The sequence below is a fragment of the Halichoerus grypus genome, chromosome 14 (genome assembly GCF_964656455.1).
Source record: "Halichoerus grypus chromosome 14, mHalGry1.hap1.1, whole genome shotgun sequence".
Taxonomy (NCBI): domain Eukaryota; kingdom Metazoa; phylum Chordata; class Mammalia; order Carnivora; family Phocidae; genus Halichoerus; species Halichoerus grypus.
This window is the reverse complement of record NC_135725.1, coordinates 275,404-300,023: the sequence shown is the minus strand read 5'-3', so window position 1 is coordinate 300,023 and position 24,620 is coordinate 275,404. Positions and strand designations below refer to the sequence as shown.

The 24,620-nt window shown below is 39.3% G+C and overlaps 1 protein-coding gene across 5 annotated transcripts in view; it reads left to right on the top strand.

Moving 5' to 3' along the window:
- The window catches only part of ZNF484 (zinc finger protein 484), a 53,808-nt gene that overhangs the window by 3,408 nt on the left and 25,780 nt on the right, over positions 1 to 24,620 (top strand). Inside the window, exons 1-5 of one of the 5 annotated variants that reach the window (XM_078062230.1) lie at positions 3,360 to 3,821; positions 10,285 to 10,329; positions 13,281 to 13,340; positions 23,990 to 24,116; positions 24,401 to 24,493. In XM_078062230.1, coding sequence (XP_077918356.1) covers positions 24,083 to 24,116; positions 24,401 to 24,493 — 127 coding nt within the window. In that variant the 5' untranslated portion in view covers positions 3,360 to 3,821; positions 10,285 to 10,329; positions 13,281 to 13,340; positions 23,990 to 24,082. Of the gene's footprint in view, positions 1 to 3,359; positions 3,822 to 10,284; positions 10,330 to 13,280; positions 13,341 to 23,975; positions 24,117 to 24,400; positions 24,494 to 24,620 lie in introns of those variants that run through there. The other 4 variants (XM_036073945.2, XM_036073946.2, XM_036073950.2 and 1 more) reach the window with 4 other exon arrangements.

Here is a 24,620-nt window from a genome sequence, read left to right as displayed (position 1 = left end):
AGGATTCCAACTATATGACATTCTGGAAAAGGCAAAACTAGGAAAAAGGTAACTAGGAAAAAGGTAAATGGTTTCCAGGGGTTGAGGTAGGGGAAGGGATGAATAGTCACATAGGATTTTCAGAGGGTGCCATAATGATGGATACTTGTCATTATATATTTGTCCAAACTCCTAGACTGTATAACACAGAGTGAACCATAATGTAAACTATGGACTTTGGGGGCATATGATATGTCAATGTAGGCTTGTCAGTTGTAACAGATGTACAACTCTAGTGGAAGATATTAATAATAGGGAGAGGCTATGCATGGATGGATGCTCGGAGTAGACAGGCAATATCTGTACCTTCTCAATTTTGCTGTGAAGTTTAAACTGTTCTAAAAAAATTAAATTCTTTTTTAAAAAGATTTTATTCATTTATTTGACACAGAGAGAGAGAGCTCGCACACACGCAAGTGCACACACAAGCAGGGGGAAGGGCAGGCAGAGGGAGAAGCAGGCTCCTGGCTGAGCAGAGAGCCCATGCGGGGCTGGATCCTAGGACCCTAGTATCATGACCTGAGCTGAAGGCAGATGCTCAAACTACTGAGCCACACAGGTGCCCTAAAAAAATTAAATTCTTTTAAAAAGTTTCTTTCTTTTCCTTTTAATACACATAGGATAAGTAGTGATGTTCTCTCATTTCTGCTATTAATAATTTTGTCCTCTTTTTTTTCTTAGTTACCCTGGCAAGGAGCTTATCAATTCTATTGATATTTTCAAAGAGATAGCTTTTGGTTTTACTGATTTTCTCTATTAATATCCTGTTTTTAGTTTCATTTATTTCTACTTTAACATTATTTTTTTCTGCTTCCATTAGTTTTATCTGGCTCCTCTTTCTCTAATTTCCTAAGATGGAAGTTTAGATTATTGATTTTAACTATTTTTCCCTTCTAATCAATGCCTTCAATACCATATATTCCCTATAACCACTACTTTTGCTGAATTTCAAAATTTTTTATAAATGATATTTTCATCATTTAATTTAAAATATTTTTGAAAAACTCTCTCGAGACTTATTTTTTGATGCATATGTTATTTAGAGCTGTGTTCTCAGTCTTCAAATATTTGGGGATTTTCCAGCTCCTTTTCTGTTACTGATTTTTAGTTTAATTTCATTGTTTTCTGAGAACATGCTTTGTATGGTTTATATTCCTTGGAATTTGTTAAGATGTGTTCAATGGCCCAGAATGTGGTGTATCTTGGTGAATGTTTCATGTGGGCTTGAGAGTAATGTGTATCACATTGTTGGATGAATTATTTTTATAAATGTCAACTAGATCCAATGGATTGATGGTGCTGTTCAGTTCAAATATATCACTATTGATTTTCAGCCTGCTGGGTCTGTCAATTGCTGATAGAGGAGTATTGAAGTCTCCAATTATAATAGTGGATTTGACTAATTCTCCTTGCAGTTTTTGACTGACATATTTTAATGCTTTGTTCTTAGGCTCATACACATGGAAGATTGTTATGCCATCTTGAATAATTGACCCCTTTATTATTATGTATTATATGTCATTATGTAATGCCCTTTTTATCACTGATAATTTGCCTTCTTTTGAAGTCAGACTCGTCTCAAATGTAGCTACTTTAACTTTCTTTTGGTTAGTGTTATTTAGCATGCTATGGCTTTCTCCATTACTTTTAATCTATTTGTGTCTTTTTTTAGTAACTGAGTTTGAATTCATCCCCCAGCTTTATTGAGATCTAGTTGACATATAACATTGTGTAAGTTTAAGATATACAATATGATGATTTGGTGCACATATATATTATAAAACTATTACAAAAATAAGGTTAGTTAACACATCAATTATCTCACATAATTACAATTTTTATTGAGATATAGTGGACATATAACATTACATTAGTTTCAGGTGTACAATATTATTTGCTCTCTATATATATTGCAAAGTGATCACCATTATAAGTCTAGTTAACATCTATCACCACACAGTTATATATATATATTTTACAGTGAGGACTTTTACATTCTACTCTTAGCAACTTTCAAATATGCAGTACTGTATTATTATAGTCATCATGCTGTGCGTTACATCCCCAGGACTTACTTATTTTATAAGTGGAAGTTTGCACCTTTTGAAGACCTTCACTCAGCACTCCCCTAACCACCGATCTATTCTCTGTATCTATGAATTCAGTATTTTTTTTCATTTTTTAGATTCCAAATATAAGTGAGAACATACAATATTTGCCTTTTTCTGACTTATTTGACTTAGCATAATACCCTCAAGGTCCATCCATGTTGTTGCAAATGGCAGAATTTCCTTCTTTTTGTGGCCAAGTATTCCACTGTATGTATGTAGCTCATTATCCATTCATGCATTGATGAACACTTAGGTTGTTTACATTTTGGCTGTTGTGAATAATGCTACAATGAACACAGGGGGCCAGATATCTCTTCCCGATACTCATTTCAGCTTATTGTTTTCTTTGTTGTTTTTCAATTTCATTGTTTCTGCTCATTATTTCCTTCTTCCTTTTTTAGTTTATTGAGGTGGGAGTGTAGGTAATGGATTTGAGAATTTTCTTCTTTTGTAATGTAAACCTTTAAAATTTTTCTCTGCTACAGAATTTCCTCTCACCACTGCCTTAGCTACAACCTACAAACTTTGATATGTTGTGTTTTCATTTTCATTCATTTCAATGTGTTTTTTTTAATAAGATTTTATTTATTTATTTGACAGAGAGAGACACAGCGAGAGAGGGAACACAAGCAGGGGGAGTGGGAGAGGGAGAAGCAGGCTCCCCGCAGAGCAGGGAGCCCGATGCGGGGCTCGATCCCAGGACCCTGGGATCAGGACCTGAGCCGAAGGCAGACGCTTAACGACTGAGCCACCCAGGCGCCCCGTTTCAATGTCTTTTAAAAATCTCCTTGAGACTTCCCCCTTTGGCCCATGGATTACTTCGAACTCTCTTGTTTTAATTTACAAGTGTTAACTTCCTGTCATCTTTCTGTTCCTGATTTTTTTTTTAAGATTTTATTTATTTATTTGATAGAGATAGAAGGAGAGCACAAGCAGGTGGAGTGGCAAGCAGAGGGAGAAGCAGGCTCCCCGCTGAGGAAGGACCCCAACATGGACTCGATCCCAGGACTCTGGGATCATGACCTGAGCCGAAGATGGCTGCTTAACCGACTGAGCCATCCAGGCGCCCCTGTTCCTGATTTCTACTTTGATTCTACTGTGTCCAGAGAACATAGCCTGTATGATTTCGGTTCTTAAATTTGATATGTTTTATGACACAGGTTATGATACATCTTGGTATATGCTCCATGGGTGCTTGAATAGAATGTGTATCTTGCTGTTTTGGGGCGAAGTGTTCTATAATTGCTGATTGGCTCAATGGTGGCGTTGAGTACACAGGAGCACGCAGAAAGGCACTGGGGGGGCTTGGGCTCTGGTTGTTTCCTGGCTTACTCCTAGAGTAGTACCTCACTAGCCACATTTCCCCCTGACAACTCTGAGCTACACAGTCTTCACGTCACTTCAACATGGGCGCCCGCAGGTCTGAGTGGCTAATGGGCGCCGCCATGTCGGCGCCGAGTCAGCCATTTGGCGGGGGCCGATTTTAGCAGAGAGCCATGTTGAGTCCGGGAGACCTACCGCCGAGCACCCGCTACTGAGCATGCGCACACCCAGGCGGCGGCGTAAGGAATCCCGCAGGAGCCCGGAGGGAGTGAGAAAAGAAGTCGGACAGATTTAGTCACCACCTGAGGTAAATGGCCACTGTCTTGAGAGAGCTTGGGTGAGGGGCAGGTGAGTGCAGCGACGGGAGCATCGGGAGTTGACCCGTAGAAAGTCTCTCATGTCTGTGATTAGCATCGGGTCAGTGATGGGGGCGGGCAGTGGATGAAATAATGGGAGTCTGAGGGGTCTCTGAGGGTGGATCCGCGGTGGAGGGACGGCGTCTGTGGGGTCTCTGACGGTGGATCCGCGGTGGAGGGACGGGGTCTGTGGGGTCTCTGACGGTGGATCCGCGGTGGAGGGACGGGGTCTGAGGGGTCTCTGACGGTGGATCCGCGGTGGAGGGACGGCGTCTGTGGGGTCTCTGACGGTGGATCCGCGGTGGAGGGACGGGGTCTGTGGGGTCTCTGACGGTGGATCCGCGGTGGAGGGACGGGGTCTGAGGGGTCTCTGACGGTGGATCCGCGGTGGAGGGACGGGGTCTGAGGGGTCTCTGACGGTGGATCCGCGGTGGAGGGACGGGGTCTGAGGGGTCTCTGACGGTGGATCCGCGGTGGAGGGACGGCGTCTGTGGGGTCTCTGACGGTGGATCCGCGGTGGAGGGACGGGGTCTGTGGGGTCTCTGACGGTGGATCCGCGGTGGAGGGACGGGGTCTGAGGGGTCTCTGACGGTGGATCCGCGGTGGAGGGACGGCGTCTGTGGGGTCAGTATGGGTGGATAACTGTGGAGACTGAATAATGAGGGATCTGAGGGGTGAGCGATGTTAGAGATTAATTGATATCCTCTCTCTTTTAGGCTTTTTGGTTTGTTCCTATTTATGATTTATTCATGCTATATTTTGCTAGAGATTTAAAAAATATGCCATGAGGTTGCGTATAAATCTTCATTTACCTTATTTTGATCTTTTACTTATCCAGATTAGTAGCTACGTTGCTATTTGTAATATATATTTTCTTTCTCTTTTTTATTATCAGGCATCTCAAATTTTATTTTATGGACCATTTTAAAGTACTAGTTGTGTTTATAATCTCTACTCTTTTTTTTTTTTTTTTTCCTTTTTAAAGTTTTATTTATTTCTTTTAGAGAGAGAGCACATGCCCCCATGAGGGGTGGGAGGGGCAGAGGGAAAGGAAGAGAATCTCAAGCTGACTCCTCATAGAGAGGCTCTGTCCCAGGACCCTGAGATCATGATGCTGGCAGAAATCAGGAGTTCCACATTCAATTGACTGAGCCACCGAGGCGCCCCATCTCTACTCTTTTTATATTAATTTTATCTCCCCCACTTTTTTTAAGATACTTTTTTTTTTCTCTTTTTGATGTAAATTGTTATTCTTTCCCTTATTTTCTCAGTTTTATACTGGATACCTATAGCGGTATAAAATTTCCTTTAAATACATCTTTATGTATGAAATGTATATTTTTTATATTCTTTTTTATTTTATTTTATTTTTAAAGATTTTATTTATTTATTTGACAGAGAGAGACACAGCGAGAGAGAAAACACAAGCAGGGGGAGTGGGAGAGGGAGAAGCAGGCTTCCAGCGGAGCAGGGAGCCTGATGCGGGACTCGATCCCAGGACCCTGGGATCATGACCTGAGCTGAAGGCAGACGCTTAACGACTGAGCCACCCAGGCGCCCCTATATTCTTTTTTAAAGATGTATTTGTTTTAAAGAGAGAAAACGTGAGCAGGGAGAGGGGAGGAGGACGGGGGGTGGGGGGAGAAAGAAGCAGATTCCCTGCTGAGCATGGGGCTCCATCCCACAACCCTGAGATCATGACCAGAACCAAAATCAAGAGTCAGAGGCTTAACTGACTGAGCCACCCAGAGGGTTGGAACTTGAAACCCACCCCCTGACTGGAGGTTGAATCAATCACCAATGGCCAGTTATTTAACTGATCATCTGTATGTAATGAAGCTTCCATAAAACTCCAAAAGGATGGAATTTGGAGAGCTCCTGGATTGAACACATAAAGATGCTGGGAGAGTGGAATACCCCTTCCCATATACCTTGCCCTATGCATCTCTTCCATCTGGTTGTTCCTGAGGTATATTCTTTTGTAATAAATTGTTAATCCAGTAAGTCAAATGTTATCCTGAGTTCTGTGAGCTGCTCTAGCAAATTAATGGAACCCAAGCTGGGGTTTCTGGGAACCTCTGATTTACAGCCAATTGATAAGGTACAGTTAACAACCTGGACTTATGATTGGCATCTGAAGCTGGAGTGGGGGCACTCTTGTGGGACTGAGACCTCAACCTGTGTGATCTGATGGTAACTCCAAGTTGATGATGTCAGAATTGAGTTAAATTGTAAGACACTCAGCTGGTGTTGCAGAATTGCTTAGTGTGGGGATCCCTTTCCCTCCCTGCTTCCAACACATACACACACATTTTGGTGTTCAGAAGTATTGAGAATAGAGGAAAAACACATAGAAGGGCATGGGATTGATTGGTAGAGAGCCAGGACCATTGGGGTAGAGCTGTTGGAGGCTCTGTGATCAGGGACTGTAGAATGAGTGATTTGGGGTCTGTGGGCAGCAGGATGTGGGAACCAGTGATTCTGAGGTGTGAGTAATGACTCCAGGGGAAGATCAGTGTGCAGCAGCTGACATTGGAGCAGATTGAGGAGTGGGAGTGAGGAACTAGGTGATGACTTGAGCGGGCTGTGAAGTCAGATGATCTCTGGTACAGTAATTGCATTCTACATTGATTATTGATATTGCAGTAATAGCAATAGCTAATATTTAACGAGTGTTTATATGCCACACATGGGCTGAGTGCTTTTCAAGTATTATAAGTTTGTTTATCTAAAAAGTATGAAGGTGGGGATGGGGTGCCTGGGTGGCTCAGTCGTTAAGCGTCTGCCTTCAGCTCAGGTCATGATCCCAGGGTCATGGGATCGAGCCCCGCATCAGGCTCTCTGCTCCGCAGGAAGGCTGTTTCTCCTTCTCCCACTCCCCCTGCTTGTGTTCCTTCTCTCGCTGTGTCTCTTTCTGTCAAATAAATAAATAAAATCTTTAAAATAAAATAAAATAAAATAAAATAAAATAAAAAAATAAAAAATATGAAGATGGGGAAATTGAGACTGAAGTGAGTTCTCCAAATTATCACAGCTAGAAGATATAAGAGCTGGGATTCAAAAATACATTGATTTGGCTCTGTACTTTTTATTGTTCCCCTGTGTCTCCTGTTGCACACTGTAGGAGGCTCTTGGGAGTACAGCTGAGTGGCTGTCACCATGTGGCACTCTCTCTGCAGGATCCCTTTGTGTTTCCACAGAGCCTTGATGTCAGAGCACTTAGTGAGCCTTCAGAATCTCTTTTTCATACTCCAGCCCACCTTAGCCCAATATTGCTGGTAGTCTTCGGACATTCACCCATCCTTGGGCTCCTAGGAAGATTGGAGTTCTAAGATAAACAGAGGTGAGGCCCAGTGTGAAAATGACAGCCAAGGAGAACTTGCCCACAGGATCCAGCTCATATCCTGCCTCTTTGGGAACACGAGAGCTCCTGTGAAGGGGGAGGGGAGCCTCGGAAGCAGGACTGTTTTTTAGAACTGGGCTTGCTAAAACAAAATATGATCCTTTTGCAATGTGAACAGTGTATGGCTGATGTCATATGCTCCAAATCTGTTTGCTGTAGTGGGAGAGATTTTATTTTTTAGAAGTATTTATTTATTTATGTATTTATTTGTTTGTTTATATTTTGAGAGAGAGCGTGCGCACGTGGATGGCAGGGGCAGAGGAAGAGGTAGGGAGAGAGAATCTTATGCAGGCTCCATGCTAAGCGTGGAGTCTGACACTGGGCTTGATCGCACGACCCTGAGATCATCACCTCAGCGAAAATCAAGAGTGGGATGCTTAACCAGCTGAGCCACCCGGGCGCCTTGAGATTTTTTGTTTTGTTTTGTTTTATTATAGAAAATTTTAAATGTACACAATTTTAAATGTATAGTAGAGAAAATATATAATGAACCCCAAATGCCCATATCACCCAGTCTCAGTAATTATCAACTATTTGCCAGTGTTGTTTCACCTGTTTCTTCCCACTTACTTTGTTTTGACCAGAATATTTTTTTTAAAAGATTTTATTTATTTATTTGAGAGAGAGAGAGAATGAGCAGTGGGGAGGGGCAGAGGTGGAGAGAGAACAAGAGAAGCAGACTCCCTGCTGAGCAGGAATCCCGACATGGGGCTCAATCCCAGGACCCTGAGATCATGACCTGAGCTGAAGGCAGACACTTAACCGACTGAGCCACCCAGGACCCACTTGACCATAATATTTTAAGATAAATCTCAGATTCCATATCATTCCACAAATACTTCAGCATACAGGTCCTGATGTGGACTTTTTTTCTCACAACCACCTAGCCATTACCAATCTAACAGAAGCTCCCTGATAGTAAGTAGCTCCCTCATCTGATACTCTGTAGTCAAGTTTATCTCATTATCCAGAACATGACTTTGTTAACTTTTTACTATAAAAATTTCAAAAGTAGGAAAGCTGAGCAAGTAATATAATAAACCCCCCATATGCCCATTGGTCAGTGGGTGTCAGTGTGATTATTCTAGTTACCACTTCACGCCCAGTCATTTGTCATCTACACCTTCCTTTCCCATATTTTTTCTCTTCTGCTGGATTATTTTGAAGCAAATCTCATACATTGTGGCATTTCACCCATAAATATTTCAATATATAAACCTAAAAGTAAGTGTTTTAAATAAAAATAGCCACAGTGCTATTATTATACCTTAAAAGATTATAATACATTTATCTTTTTTATTTTTATTTTTATTTTTATTTTTTTTTAAAGATTTTATTTATTCATTTGAGACACAGAGATACAGAGAGAGAGAGCATGAGCATGGAGAGAGGCAGAGGGAGGACAAGCAGGCTCCCCGCTGAGCCAGGAGCCCGATGTGGGGCTCGATCCCAGGACCCTGGAATCATGACCTGAGCCGAAGGCAGATGCTTAACCATCTGAGCCACCCAGGCACCCCGATTATAATACATTTAAAAATACCATTTCATGTAGATTGGATTGGTAGGTGGATTTAGAGGCTTCGCAGATTCAGGTTCCTTTTTTGTTACTGTGGGGCAAGACTGCTTCCTAAGTGGTGGTGTGTACTTCCATCAGGCACACAATATCTGGTTATCTTTTTGTGATGTGAATAGCTGTTGATTGTTTCCTAGATCCACTATTTCATTAGGGGTACAAGATGGACATTTTCACTTCTACCGTTCCTTCATTTATTAGCTGGATATAAAAAGAGGAAGAGAGAAACTCCTTCATGAAGTGTTTGGTTACCCTAGGGTACAGCTATATAGGAAAGACAGCAGAAATGCTTTCTTTACAAGACAAAGTTTCCATTGAAGTTTCCCTTCTAAGAACTGTAAGCAAATGAATGGATAAAGAAGATGTGGTCCATATATACAATGGAATATTACTCAGCCATCAGAAAGGATGAATACCCATCTCTTACATCAACATGGATGGGACTGGAGGAGATTATGCTAAGTGAAATAAGCCAAGCAGAGAAAGTCAATTATCATATGGTTTCACTTATTTGTGGAACATAAGGAATAGCATGGAGGACATTAGGAGAAGGAAGGGAAAAATGAAGTGGGGGGAAATTGGAGGGAGAGATGAACCATGAGGGACTATGGACTCTGAGAAATTTAAACAGGGTTTTGGAGGGGAGGGGGGAGGGGGGATTGGGTAGCCCGGTGGTGGGTATTAAGGAGGGCACTTACTGCATGGAGCACTGGGTGTTATACAAAAACAATGGATCGTGGATCACCACATCAAAAACTAATGATGTATTGTATGGTGACTAACATAACATAATAAAATTTAAAAAAAAAACTGTAAGCAAAGGAGAAAAGTGAAAAAGCTTCAGGCTCCCTCTTTGGTCTTTCCTGTGAATGTTCTCACTGGTTGGGATGGGCTAGTCACAGAAGCTCAGAGCAAACTCATTATATTCTTTAAAAACAGTTACTTTGTTTTTTACTAGCAAATAAGAATATAAAAATTACCTGTAATTTTACCATCACCCAAATAATATATCTGTTAACATGGTAGTGTATTTCCTTCCATATAATTTTCTTTTTATGCATGAATGCACTCATAGATGTGTATATGCGTGTATGTGCGCATATGTATGTACACACATATTGTTCAGTGAAAATGGAATCATACTGTTTGGTACATGTTTTTATTTTTACTTGTTAGTTTAACATATTTTTCTACTGTAATTTAATTTTATATAACTTTATGTTCTCAGGATGGCCTGTAAATTATTTAAGCAGTCTTGGGTATCAGGATGTTATAGCCTTTTTATTTTGTTATTAGCCATGATGTGGTAAAACTCCTGCATTTAAATTTTGTGCAATAGAGGATGGTTTTTTTATGATATAGTTCTAGAAATAAGTTTTTGGGTCAGGTGCGTGGATGCTAAATGATATATGTGTCCATGTGTGGGACTCTGGCACACTTCCTTCTCTCATCTGTCTCTCTGTCCATCTCATTTCTCAGATCTCTGCCTCTTTCCCAGAAGAGCCAGAAATGACCAAGTCCCTGGTGAGTTCTTACTTGTTTTTGCTCTATTTATTTGTTGCTTTATTTTCTAGTGGATTTTAGGAAGCATTTAATAATCCATATAGTAAGATGGACAAGCATAAATAAATAAAAATTAAGATCACGGGGAAAAAAAGAGGTGACTATTCACTCCGGGTCAAGCTTGGAGTATAGATATATGTGACTTGTGTGGTTTTATACAGCTATGAACTTTGAACTGTGAGATTGTCTCTGATTTTCCTGAAAGACCTAGCAATAATGGAAATGAGATAACTGATTTATATTGTTGATAAGTAATTCATTTCACCTGTAGTAAAGATATCCTGGTTCCTGTTGTTTGAGAAAAATTTGGATGGAGACAGAACAGTGTCTTCAACAACACTGTTAGTAGAAGTGCACTGATAGGTTTTCTATTGTTATAAAGCAGTGCTTCTCACACTTGCACATGACTTAAGATTCTGATTTAATAGGGTTGGGATTCCCACAGGATGTCATTTCTGCTTGTCCAAGGACTACCTTATGAAGCAAAGTTTTGAGGTTTTATGATGAACTGGTATTTTGTCAGATGTTTTTTCTGTATCAGTTGATATGGTAATGGGATTTTACTTCTTTAGCCTATTGCTATGATGGATTACAATTGATTGATTTCCTTTTTTTTTTTTTTTTTTTTAAGAATAAAATTTATCGTCTTTTCATGCAGCAGGAGGCCCTGCTGGGTCCTCAGACACCCCCTTCCCCCCACCTACAATTGATTTATTTTCACATCTTGAGCCAGCCTTGTAACCTTCGAATAAACCCCATTTAATTATGGCATATACTTCTTTCTATATATTTGTATTTGTTAATACTTTGTTAAGGATTTTTATATCATATTTATGAGGGATACTGATCTATTTATTTTATTTTATTACTTCCATGTATGGATGAAAGTTCCAACTCCCCTCCCGGCTTTTTCTCACACCACACCTTTGAAGTATGAAAAGGGCATCTCTGTTTAGCTGGGCAAGAATGGGAGTCTAGGCTACTCACTGGGTCTTTGCTGATGGGTTTGGGGTCAGACCCAAAGGTTTTGTTTGTTTTTTTAATTTGTTGTGTCTGGCTGGAGTATGTTTTGCCTAAAAGTTTTCTGCCTTTCTGTCCCTTAGCTAGAGAGAGCAAAGACTTTTCTTTGAGCTCTGTTTGTGTGCTCTTGTTGGTGATACTGGGTTGTAGGCTTTTCTAGCACCTGTCAAGACTGTATGAAGCAGTCTTCAGGAACTCATGCTGTGTAGTTCCTTGGTTTCTGAGGTCCCTAGCCAGTTCGACTTTTTTTCTTTAGCCTTATGGGGTCTTCTCATACTTGTTTTATGGATGATGTCTATGGTTTCTAGATGTACTTAGTAGGGTGAGAAGAGACAAGTGCATCTATTCCCATCTTTCCAGGAATGGAAGTCAGTTCACTGATTTTTTTTTTTTTTAAGGAGGACTTATTTTATATTAAGCATGTTCTTATATATATTTTTTCAAACATATTTACCTCTTTGTTCTTTGCATTTTAACTAAAAGTAAATATTTCATTTGGAATATCATGAAAGTTACACTTATATTTATTCACATAGTTTTTTGAGGCTCCATAGAATTTTGCTTAGCTCTCAAATTCCAGCTCTTCGAAGGTAATCACCGTGAACTCAATTGAACTGCTTGTTTTAGTATTGACTTTCATATGTCTAAGTAATGTTTATATTGGTACCTCTTAGCTTTCAGCTTTAGGCAGTATCTACTGACTTAATACCATGGAAAACAAGGATTTAACTCTCTTTGAAACACTTAGGCCCTCAACACTCACATGCATATTTCTTATGTCTCCTTATGATAGGAATATTATAGTTTTGGGTAAATCAATAGGCTGTATATATTATGAGGATTATTTTAATTATATTCACAGCTGAACCATTTACTTTACCTTTTGTGCACTACTTTTTGTTTTACCTGCAATCAGTAATTGTTTGGTTTAATCATTTGTTTCATTTTCTGTGTGTGTGTGTGTGTGTGTGTGTACATTGTGATTATATAGCAGTTAATGCCATAAATTTTCCCAGGTATAGAAATATCTTTTCAGTATGTTAAAATATATTAGGTAATAACAGTAACGATAATCACAAGCCTTATTATAGTGCTTGCTATTTGCCAGGCACTGTGAGCACCCTCTCTATTAACTAATTTAATTACAACCCCTATGAGGTATCTATAATCATCCTCACCTTATGGAGGAGGAAACAGATCCACAGAAAGGGTAATTAACTTGCCCAAGATTGTACCACTAGTAAGTATTGAAGCCAGGTGTAAGCCCAGGTAATTTGGCTTTAGAATATAGACTCTTAATTTCATCTCTAAAGAAACTTCTCTCATGGTCTTTGACCTGACCTGCTCGCAGTGTTCTCTGTACTGACTTGGGGTCTCCCTTTGGCATAGTGCTAGAAATTCCTTTCATGTCCCTCAAGCGTTGGATCTCTTTGTTTTAGGCTCTTTCTTGATTTATGCTTATGATTTATTTTATTTTTTAAAGATTTTATTTATTTGACAGAGAGAGACACAACGAGAGAGGGAACACAAGCAGGGGGAGTGGGAGAGGGAGAAGCAGGCTTCCCACGGAGCAGGGAGCCCAATGCGGGGCTCAATCCCAGGACCCTGGGATCATGACCTGAGCCGAAGGCAGACGCTTAACGACTGAGCCACCCAGGCGCCCCTTATGCTTTCATTTTTAGAACCTATCATACAGTAGCTCTCTATAAAGTGTGTGTAGGAAGTGAATTTTTTGAGACCTTGCATATCTGGAAATGTCTTTATTTTCATAGCTTGGTTGGGTGTAAATTCTAGATTGTAAATAATTTTTACTTTTACCATCTCGTTTTCTCTTACTAGATATGGTAATAAGCCATTGTTTTTACTTTTACTATCTCATTTTCTCTTACTAGATGTGGTAATAAGAATAATTGCCCCCAAGATGTCCACATCCAAATCCCTGGAAAGTGTGGGTATGTTACCTCATGTGGCAGAAAGGACTTTGCAGATGTGGCTAAATTAAGGATCTTGAGGTAGGGAGATTACACTGGGTTATCTGGGTGGACCCAGTGTAATCACATGGGTCCTTATAAGTGAAAGAGGGAGGCAGGAATCAGGGAGAGATTTGAAGATGCCATTCTGCTGGCTTTGAAGATAGAGGAAGGGGCCATGAGCTTCTAGAAGGTGTGTAGGTCAAGGAAATGAATTCTCCCTTTGAGCCTCCAGGAGGAATATAGCCTGCTAACATCTTGATTTTAGCCCAGTTGAAAATCTGACCTTCAGAACCATTAAGATAATAAATTTGTGTTGTTTTAACTTTGTGGTAAATTTGTTACAGCAGCGATAAGAAACCATTACAGATTTTAGTACCTGGAAGTGGGGTGCTACTGTAATAAATACCTAAAAATGTGGAAGTAGATTTGGAATTCAGTAGTGGGTAGAAACTGTAAGAATTCTGAAGAACACAATAGCAAGAGCCTAGATTTCCTTGAACAGACTGGTAGTAGAAATATGGTTGTTAACCACTCTGCTAGAGGACTCAGAAAGAGGTGAGCACAGTAGGAAAAATCTATGTTGTTTTAGAGAATACCTAAATTGTTATAAACAAAATCTTGATAGAAACGGTTATTAAAGGTACTGCTGGTGATGACTAGAAGGAAATGAGGAGCATGTTACTGGAAACCGGAGGAAAGGGTACCCTGTTGTGCATCGGCAGAAAGCCCAGATGAAGTTTGTCCTGTAGTTATGTGGAAAACAGATTTGTCAGTGATGAACGTGGATTTTTCTCGGAGGAGATTTCCAAGCAAAGAGTTGAAGATGTAACCAAGTTTCTTCTTCCTGATTATAGTGAAATGTAACAGTTGAGATGGATTGAGGGACAGCTGTTAAGCAAAAAGGAACCAGACTTGATGACTTGGGGAATTTTTAGTCTATCAAGATTCCAAAAGGTACCAAAATTAGTTTCACTGTCAGGAAAGCTCTTGAGAGAAAGCCAAGGGTGTGGATAAATGTTTTGTGTATTTTTTTAGGTTTTTAGGTAATTAGCAGAAGAAATAGGGTGGAATGCAAGTACTCCATTTTTTAAGAACCAGATGTCTCAATCTTGGCTTTTATTTTTTTTTATTGAAGTACAGTTGATACACAATATTAGATTGGTTTCAGCTGTACAACACAGTGATTCGACAAGTCTATACATTATGCTATGCTTACCACAAATGTAGCTACCATCTGTCACCATACAAAGCTGTCACAATACCATTGACTCTATTCCCTATGCTGTACCTTTCATCCTCATGACTTACTCATTCCATAACTGGAAGTGTGTACATCCCATCCCCTTCACCCATTCTACCCATATCCCCTGGCAACCATCAGTTTGTTCTCTGTATTTATGGGTTTGTTTCTACTTTGTTTTGTTTTTTAGATTGCACATGTAAGTGAAACTGTATGGTATTTGTCTTTCTCTGACTTGTTTCACTCAGCACAATACCCTGTAGGTCCATCCATGTTGTCACAAATGGCAAGATCTTACTCTTTTTTATGTCTGAGTGATACTCAGTGATTCCACTGTATATATACATACCACATCTTTATTTAAAAAATTATTTTATTTTATTTATTTAACAGAGACACAGCAAGAGGGAACACAAGCAGGGGGAGTGGGAGAGGGAGAAGCAGGCTTCCTGCAGAGCAGGGAGTCTGACGTGGGTCTTGATCCAGAACCCTGGGGCCATGACCTGAGCCGAAGGCAGACGCTTAACGACTGAGCCACCCAGGCGCCCCTATTTAAAATTTATTTTAAAGATTTATTCATTTATTTTATAGAGAGAAAGAGCATGTGCGAGCAGGGGGAGGGGCAGAAGTAGAGGGAGTGGGAGAATCCCAAGAAGACTCCCCGCTGAGTATGGAGCGTAACATGGGGCTCCATCTCATGATCCTGAGATCATGACCCAAGCTGAAACCAAGATTTGGAAGCTCAACATCTTTATTCATTCATTTATCGATGTGGACACTGGGGTTGTTTCTGTAACTTGGCTATTGTAAATAATGCTGCAATAAACATAGGGGTGCATATATCTTTCTGAATTAGTGTTTCCGTTTTCTTTGGGTAAATGCTCAGTAGTGGGTGACTGGATTATATGGTATTCCTATTTTTATCTTTTTTGAGGAACCTCCATACTGTTTTCCAGAGTGGCTGCACAGTTTGCATTCCCACCAACAGTGCACATCCTCATCAACACTTCTTATTTCTTGTCTTTTTGTGTTTTTTTTGTTGTTGTTTTGTTGTTTTTTTAAGATTTTATTTATTTATTTGACAGAGACAGTGAGAACAGGAACACGAACAGGGGTAGTGGGAGAGGGAGAAGCAGGCTCCCCACTGAGCAGAGAGCCTGATGTGGGGCTCGATCCCAGGACTCTGGGATCATGACCTGAGCTGAAGGCAGACGCTTAATGACTGAGCCACCCAGGCGCCCCTTGTCTTTTTGAAAGTAGCCATTCTGACAGGTGTGAGGTGATATGTCATTGTGGTTTTGTTTACATTTCCCTGATGATTAGTTATGTTGAGCATTTTTGTGTGTGTCTGTTGACTATCTGTATGTCTTTTTTGGAAAAATGTCTGTTTAGGTCCTCTATTTTTAATCAAATTACTTGTTTTTTTTGGTGTTGAGTTGTATAAGTTCTTTATATAGTACGGATATTAACCCTTTATTGGATATACCATTTGCAAATATCTTCTCCCACTCAGTAGGTTACCTTTTCATTTTGTTGATTGTTTCCTTCGCTGTGCAGAAGTGTTTTATTTTGTTGTAGTCCTAATAGTTTATTTTTGCTTTTGTTTCCTTTGCCTAAGGAGACATATCTAAAAAAGTGTTGCTAAGGCCAATGTCAAAGAGATTATTGCCTATGTTCTCTTCTAGGAGTTTTATGGTTTAAGGTCTCATGTTTAGGTCTTTAATCCATTTTGAATTTATTTTTGGGTATGGTGTAAGAAAGTGGTCCAGTTGCAGGTTTCAAGTGGTCCAGTTTTCCTGTTTTTCCAGCACCATTTATTGAAGAGACTGGCTTTTCCCCATTGTACATTCTTGTCTGTTTTGTTGTAGATTAATTGACCATGTAATTATGCATGGGTTTATTTCTGGGCTCTCTATTCTGTTTCATTGATCTAGGTGTCTATTTTTTGTGCTAGTACTATACTGTTTTGATTACTATAGCTTTGTAGTATCTCTTAAAATATTAGATTGTGATACCTCCAGCTTTATTCTTTGATTGCTTTTGCTATTCAGGGTCTTTTGTGGTTCCATAAAAATTTTTAGTATTATTCTAGTTCTGTGAAAAATACTATTGGCATCTTTATAGGAATTACGTTGAATCTATAGATTGCTTTGGGTAGTATGGAATATTAACAGTATTAATTCTTCCAATCCATAAGCATGGTATGTCTTTCCATTTGTTTGTGGTCTTCAGTTTCTTTCTTTCATCAATGTTATATAGTTTTCAGGGTACAGGTCTTTCACTTCTTTTGTTGTTTATTCCTAGGCATTTTATTCTTTATGATGCAATTGTAATTGGAATTGTTTTCTTAATTTCTCTTTCTGATAGTTTGTTGTTAATGTATAGAAACATAACTAATATCTGTATTTTTTGGTATATTTTGTATCTGCGAATTTACTGAATTTATTTATTTCTTTTTTTTTTTTTTTTTTTTTTTTTAAAGATTTTATTTATTTCCTTGACAGAGAGAGACACAGCGAGAGAGGGAACACAGCAGGGGGAGTGGGAGAGGGAGAAGCAGGCTTCCCGCCGAGCAGGGAGTCCGATGTGAGGCTCGATCCCAGGACCCTGAGATCATGACCTGAGCCGAAGGCAGACGCTTAACGACTGAGCCACCCAGGCGCCCTGAATTTATTTATTTCTAATATTATTTTGGTGGAGTCTTTAGGGTTTTCTATGTATAGTACCATGTCATCTGCAAATAGTGACAGTTTTACTTCTTCCTTATCAATTTGGATGTCTTTTTTTTTTCCTTTCTGATTGCTGTGTCCTGGACTTCCAGTATTATGTTGAATGGAATTGGTGAGAGTGGACATCCTTGTCTTGCCCGTGATGTTAGAGGAAAGGCTGTCAGTTTTTCACCATTGAGTACATTAGCTGTGGGTTTGTCATTTATGGCCTTTATTATATTGAGATGTGTTCCCTTTAAACCTGCTTCGTTGAAATTTTTTTTCGTGAACAGGTGTTAAATTTTGTCAGATGCTTTTTCTGCATCACTGAGATGACTGTATGATTTTTTACCTTTCATTTTGTTATGTGGTATATAACAGACAAAAATCTGGGACCAGATGACTTCACAGGTGAATTCTAGCAAACATTTAAAGGAGAGTAAATACTTAATCTTCTCAAACTATACCAAAAAACAGAAGAGGAAGGAAAGCTTCCAAATACATTCTAAAAGGCCAGCATTACCCTGCTATTAAAACCAAAGACACTACAAAAAGGAAAACTTTAGGCCAATATCCCCAATGAACATAGACGCAAAAATCCTCAGCCAAATATTAGCAAGCTGTGTTCAAGAATACATTAAAGGGATCATTCACTTGGGCGCCTGGGTGGCTCAGTCGTTAAGCGTCTGCCTTCGGCTCAGGTCATGATCCCAGGGTCCTGGGATCGAGTCCCACATCGGGCTCCCTGCTCGGCAGGAAGCCTGCTTCTCCCTCTCCCACTCCCCCTGCTTGTGTTCCTGCTCTCGCTATGTCTCTCTCTGTCAAATAAATAAATAAAATCTTTAAAAAAAAAAAAATAAATAAAGGGATCATTCACCATGATCAAGTGGGATTTATTCAATCTTTGCTTTATCTTGAATGTTTAGTCCATTTACATTTAATGTAATGGCTGATATACTTGCATTTATATATACTATCTTATTATTAGTTTTATATTTGAACCATCTATTTAATATTATTTTCCCATTCCTTTCTTGATCTTTTAGATTATTCAAAATTTTATTTTTTCCTTTGTTAACTTGCTCATTATACATTCTTTTATTTGTTACCATAGATATTATAATATTCATCTTTAACTCATTATTATTTCTACCCCTTTCTCATAATTCTGGGATACTAAGTCACCTTAATTCCATTTACCATCCCTCACTTTTGCATTATTATTTTCATGCATTTAAATTCTACAATATTTTAAACATTGCTAGATATTACTGTTACTGTTTTTTATAGTCTATATTTGCAGTTTTATAAAGTTGGATTTGAGGGGCTTCTTGAATCTTTGGGTTGATGTCATTCACTAATACTTCTCAAATATTGCTTCTGCCCCACACTCCCCCTCAATCTTCTCAGACTACAATATGTTATTCTTTTTCACTGTGTCATGTATGTGACACATGTCACATGATCTTGTGTTTATTTTCGTTAAAAAAATCTCTGCTTCACATGCAGAAGAATGAAACTCGACCATTCTCTAACACCATTCACAAAGATAAACTCAAAGTGGATGAAAGACCTCAATGTGAGACAGGAATCCATCAAAATCCTAGAGGAGAACATAGGCAGTAACCTCTTTGACATTGGCCACAGCAACTTCTTTCAAGATACATCTCCAAAAGCTAGTGAAACAAAAGCAAAAATGAACTTTTGGGACTTCATCAAGATAAAAAGCTTCTGCACAGCAAAGGAAACAGTCAACAAAACAAAGAGGCAACCCACAGAATGGGAGAAGATATTTGCAAATGACACTACAGATAAAGGGCTGGTATCCAAAATCTATAAAGAACTCCTCAAACTCAACACCCAAAAAACAATCAAGTCAAAAAGTGGGCAGAAGAGATGAACAGACACTTCTCTGAAGAAGACATACAAATGGCTAACAGACACATGAAAAAATGTTCATCATCATTAGCCATCAGGAAAATCCAAATCAAAACCACACTGACATCTGCTAAATTCTAGGGCTATAGAATGGCAAAAATGTTAGAATGGCAAAAATGGACAGGGAAAGAAACAACAAATGTTGGAGAGGTTGTGGAGAAAGGGGAACCCTCTTACACTGTTGGTGGAAATGCAAGTTGGTACAGCCACTTTGGAAAACAGTGTGGAGGTTCCTCAAAAATTTAAAAATAGAGCTACCCTATGACCCAGCAATTGCACTCCTGGGTATTTACCCCAAAGACACAGATGTAGTGAAAAGAAGGGCCATATGCACCCCAATGTTCATAGCAGCAATGTCCGCAATAGCCAAACTGTGGAAAGAGCCGAGATGCCCTTCAACAGATGAATGGATAAAGAAGATGTGGTCCATATATACAATGGAATATTACTCAGCCATCAGAAAAGATGAATACCCAACTTTTACATCAACATGGATGGGACTGGAGGAGATTATGCTAAGTGAAATAAGTCAAGCAGAGAAAGTCAATTATCATATGGTTTCACTTATTTGTGGAACATAAGGAATAACATGGAGGACATTAAGAGAAGGAAGGGAAAAATGGGTGGGGGGAATCGGAGGGAGAGATGAACCATGAGAGACTATGGACCTGAGAAACAAACAGGGTTTTAGAGGGGACGGGGGAGGGGGGATTGGTTAGCCCGGTGATGGGTATTAAGGAGGGCATGTACTGCATGGAGCACTGGGTGTTATACGAAAACAATGGATCGTGGATCACTACATCAAAAACTAATAATGTATTGTATGGTGACTAACATAACATAATAAAATTAAAAAAAAAAATCTGTGCTTCAGTTTGGATATTTTCCATTTTCTTGTCTACTATTTCAGTAATTCTGCATTCCTCTGTTAAACCTATCTCAGTTCTTTTTTTTTTTTTTTTTTTTTTTTTAAATTTTTTTTATTTGCGAGAGAGAGAATGAGAGAGAGCACGAGAGGGAGGAGGGTCAGAGGGAGAAGCAGACTCCCTGCTGAGCAGGGAGCCTGATGTGGGACTCGATCCCGGGACTCCAGGATCATGACCTGAGCCGAAGGCAGTCGCTTAACCAACTGAGCCACCCAGGCGCCCAAACCTATCTCAGTTCTTGACTTAAGAGATTAAATGTTTTAACTTTTGAATTTTTATTTGATTCTTTAATTCCTAATTCTCTAATGAAATTCTCCATCTTTTCATCTAACTCCAGTTCCCTGTAAGACTATTTCTATTGAATATTTTTTCATCTGATTTTGGGTATTTGGACCTATCTTTTGGTATGCATAGGAATTTGTGCATACGTGTGTGTGTGTGTGTGTGTGTGTGTGTGTGTGTGTGTGTGTGTGAGACAGTATATGAAGCATTGTAGAGGATCTCGATGATGGTATCTCTCTCAACAGAGGATTCATCTCTCCCTTTGCACCTTTATGCAGTCAGGCATAGTGTTTGATCAAGGCTGAGTTAAAGCCCTAAGACTTAATCAACCTCTGGTTCACTCTGGCCATCCGGATTTTCTGCTGAGAGCCCAGTTTGTCCTTTGTGGACCCTCCTCCTGGTAGATGCCCAACTCTGTTTTCTTCCCAGACTACTGAAATTTTGCTTTGCTTTCATACCCTATCTGGTTAAGTTTTTAGTCTTTTGCCCATATAGCCCTAGAATTTAGCAGATGTCCTGAGGGGAAAACTGGCTGTGTGTTTGAGTCCTGGTTTCTCTATCATCCAGCTACAGCCTTCTACTGGTTCAAAGCTGGATTCTACCTTTGCCAACACTTAGAATTGGTAAATATTTCCAGTGTAAAAGTAGCTACATACATCAGCTTAAATCTTCAATGTTCTCTCCAGAGTCTTAACCCTTAACAACTTTCCTGTACTTTGAAACAGATGATTTCAGTATTTCATATGGCATTTATAGTTATTCTTGGAAGAAACACTGGACTGCCACAAGCTATTATATCCCATCTGGAAATGTCAGTGCCTCAAAAGAGTCCTTTTTGGGGCACCTGGGTGGCTCAGTCATTAAGCGTCTGCCTTCAGCTCAGGTCATGATCCCAGGGTCCTGGGATTGAGCCCCGCATCAGGCTCCCTGCTCCGCGGGAAGCCTGCTTCTCCCTCTCGCACTCCCCCTGCTTGTGTTCCCTCTCTCACTGTGTCTCTCTCTGTCAAATAAATAAAATATTTTTAAAAAAAGAGTCCTTTCTACACCATATATTTCATCCATTTAAAGTATATATTCAACATAATAAAATTAAAAAATAAATAAAGTATACATTCATTGGTTTTTAGTATATTCACAGAGTTGTGTAACCAATATCAGTTTTAGAACATTTTCTTTAACCCTCTCCCTCCAAACTTACACCTTTTTGCTGTCACCCCCTAATCCTTCCATTCCTCCTAGCCCTAGGCAATCGGTAATCTTCTTTCTGTAACAATAAGTTCTCCTGTTCTGAACATTTTATATTAATGGAATCATTCAATATCTGGCCTTTTGTGACTGACTTCTTTTACTTAGCATAATGTTTTCAAGATTCATTCACATTGTAGCATGTATCAGTCCTTTATTCCTTTATTCCTTTTTATGGCTGAATAACGTATTGTATGGATATAGCACATTTTTTAAACCATTATTAGTTCACAGACATTTAGGTTGTTTCTATTTTTGAATATTAGGAATAATGCTACTATAAACATTCATGTGCAATTTTTATGTGGACAAATGTTTTCATTTCTTTTGGGTATATACCTAGAAGTGGACCTCTTGGGTCATATTGTAACTCTATGTTTAACTTTTTGAGGAATTGCCACTGTTTCACAAAGTGGCTGTAACATTTTCACCATCACCACATGAGGATTCCAATTTTTCCACTTCCTCACTAATGTTTATTATTATCTTTTTTATTGAAGCCATCCTAGTGGGCATATTTCCCTGATGACAAATAATATTGAGCATCTTTTTTATTATAGTCATCTCAGTGAATTTGAAGGGGTATTTTCTTTTCTTTTTAAAGATTTTATTTATTTATTTGAGAGAGAGAGAGAGCAGGAGAGAGCACGAGCAGGGTGAAGGGCAGAGAGAGAAGCAGACTCCCCTCTGAGCAGGGAGCCCGATGTAGGACTCGATCCTGGGACTCTGGGATCATGACTCGAGCCGAAGGCAGACGGCCAACTGACTGAGCCACCTAGGCGCCTGAAGGGGTATTTTCTATGTGACCTTATGACTAAAGATATTGAGGATCTTTTCATATGCTTTTGGCCATTTGTTTATCTTTGAAGAAATGTATATTCAGATCCTTTACCCATTTTAATTGGATTATTATTTTTTATTCAGTTATAAGAGTTTTTTTTTTTTTTAAGATCTTATTTATTTATTTGACAGAGAGAGACACAGCGAGAGAGGAAACACAAGCAGCGGGGAGTGGGAAAGGGAGAAGCAGGCTTCCCACCAAGCAGGGAGCCCAGTGCGGGGCTCAATCCCAGGACCCCGGGATCATGACCGGAGCCGAAGGCAGACGCTTAACGACTGAGCCACCCATGCGCCCGAGTTATAAGAGTTCTTTATGTAGTCTAGATACAAGTCCCTTATTGGACATATAATTTGCAAAAATTTTATCCCAGTTTTTGGGTTGTCTTTTCACTTTTTTTTTTTAAAGATTTTATTTATTTATTTGTCAGAGAGAGAGCAAGAGCGCATAAGCAGGGGGGGCAGTGAGCAGAGGGAGAAGCTGGCTCCCCACTGAGCAAGGAGCCCAATGTGGGACTTGATCCCAGGACCCTGGGATCATGACCTGAGCTGAAGGCAGACGCTTAACCAACTGAGCCACCCAGGCTTCCCATCTTTTCACTTTTTTGATGATATCCTTCTAAGCACAATTAATTAAGTCCAGTTTATCTATTTTTTTTTCTTTAGTTGCTTGTGCTTTTGATTTTATGCCTAAGGAATCATTGCCAAATCCAGTGTCACAAAGATTTACCTTTTAGTTAAATGTAAATTTGGCTAAATATAAGAACATTGGGCCTTTGATCCACTTTGAGCTAATTTTTTTATATGGTGTGAAGTAGGGGTTCAACTTCATCCCTTTACCTGTGGATATCTACTTGTCCCAGCACTATTTGTTGAAAAACTTTTTTTTCCATTTTAAATTGTTTTGACACCTGTGTTGAATATTAATTGACTATAAATATGAGGGTTTATTTCTGGATTCTCAGTTACATTCCACTGACCTATATGTCTCTCTTTATGCTAGTACCACACTGTTTTGGGGGGTAAAAAAGCCTTTTTTTAATCATCTTTTTAAAAGAAAGAATGGACTTATTCAGTGGACTGGTAAGTGCAAAATGAATGGCAGAATATAGTTTATTTCTTACGTGAAGCGTTAGTGACATGGCATAGAAAAGAATGCACAAATCGTATGTTTACAGTTTTATGAATTAATCAGCTTATTTCTTTGAAACTAGTACACCAATAAAAACAAGACCGAAACTACTCAGAATATCATCAGTAGCATAGAAAGAATGGCATGATATTTTTAATAAGATTTATTTTTTCCTTCAAAATAATAATGTAAGATATTGGTATTTAGTGAGAACCTTATATGTAGTAGCATATTAAAAATTATTAAAAGTAAGTTCCTAAATATCTTGTTCCCATTCTTCAATCCTCATACTTCACATTGAATAAGACTGTGTTTTTCAGGGATCAGTGTCATTCAAGGATGTAACAGTAGACTTCAGCAGGGAGGAGTGGCAACAATTAGACCTTGCCCAGAAAAGCCTGTACAGGGATGTAATGCTGGAAAACTATTTCAACTTGATCTCAGTGGGTAAGTACAGCTCCACTGGGGGTAAGGCTGTACCTGTTTGAGTATATTTTCATTCTCAGTGGAATTTTTTAAATCTGTGGGATTTTGAGGTATGTGGGAGTTCTAAAGACTGCAGGACATCTGAAGTGTGTACTAGTTTTGTCCTTATTTTGTTCTATGTTATTAATTATCCCTTTGGGGTATAATGAATATACTTCTCTCTGCATGAACTTTTCTGGAAAGTAAATGGAATGCTTCATTGAATGGCCTCTGAAACCAAGTCTTCTATCATTTCCTGTTAATAGGGTGTCAAGTTCCCAAAGCAGAAGTCATCTTCAGTTTGGAGCAAGAAGAGCCATGTCTGCTGGATGGTGAAATCTCAAGCCACAGCTGTCTCGGTGAGTAGAGAACAAGGGCATGGGAGACAGCATGAGTGAACTGGAGTTGTACTGGCAGAGGCTGGCAGCTGTGAATGACACTTCTGTAATACTCTGCACTTCTGGAACTGCATGGGTGGAGTTGGTA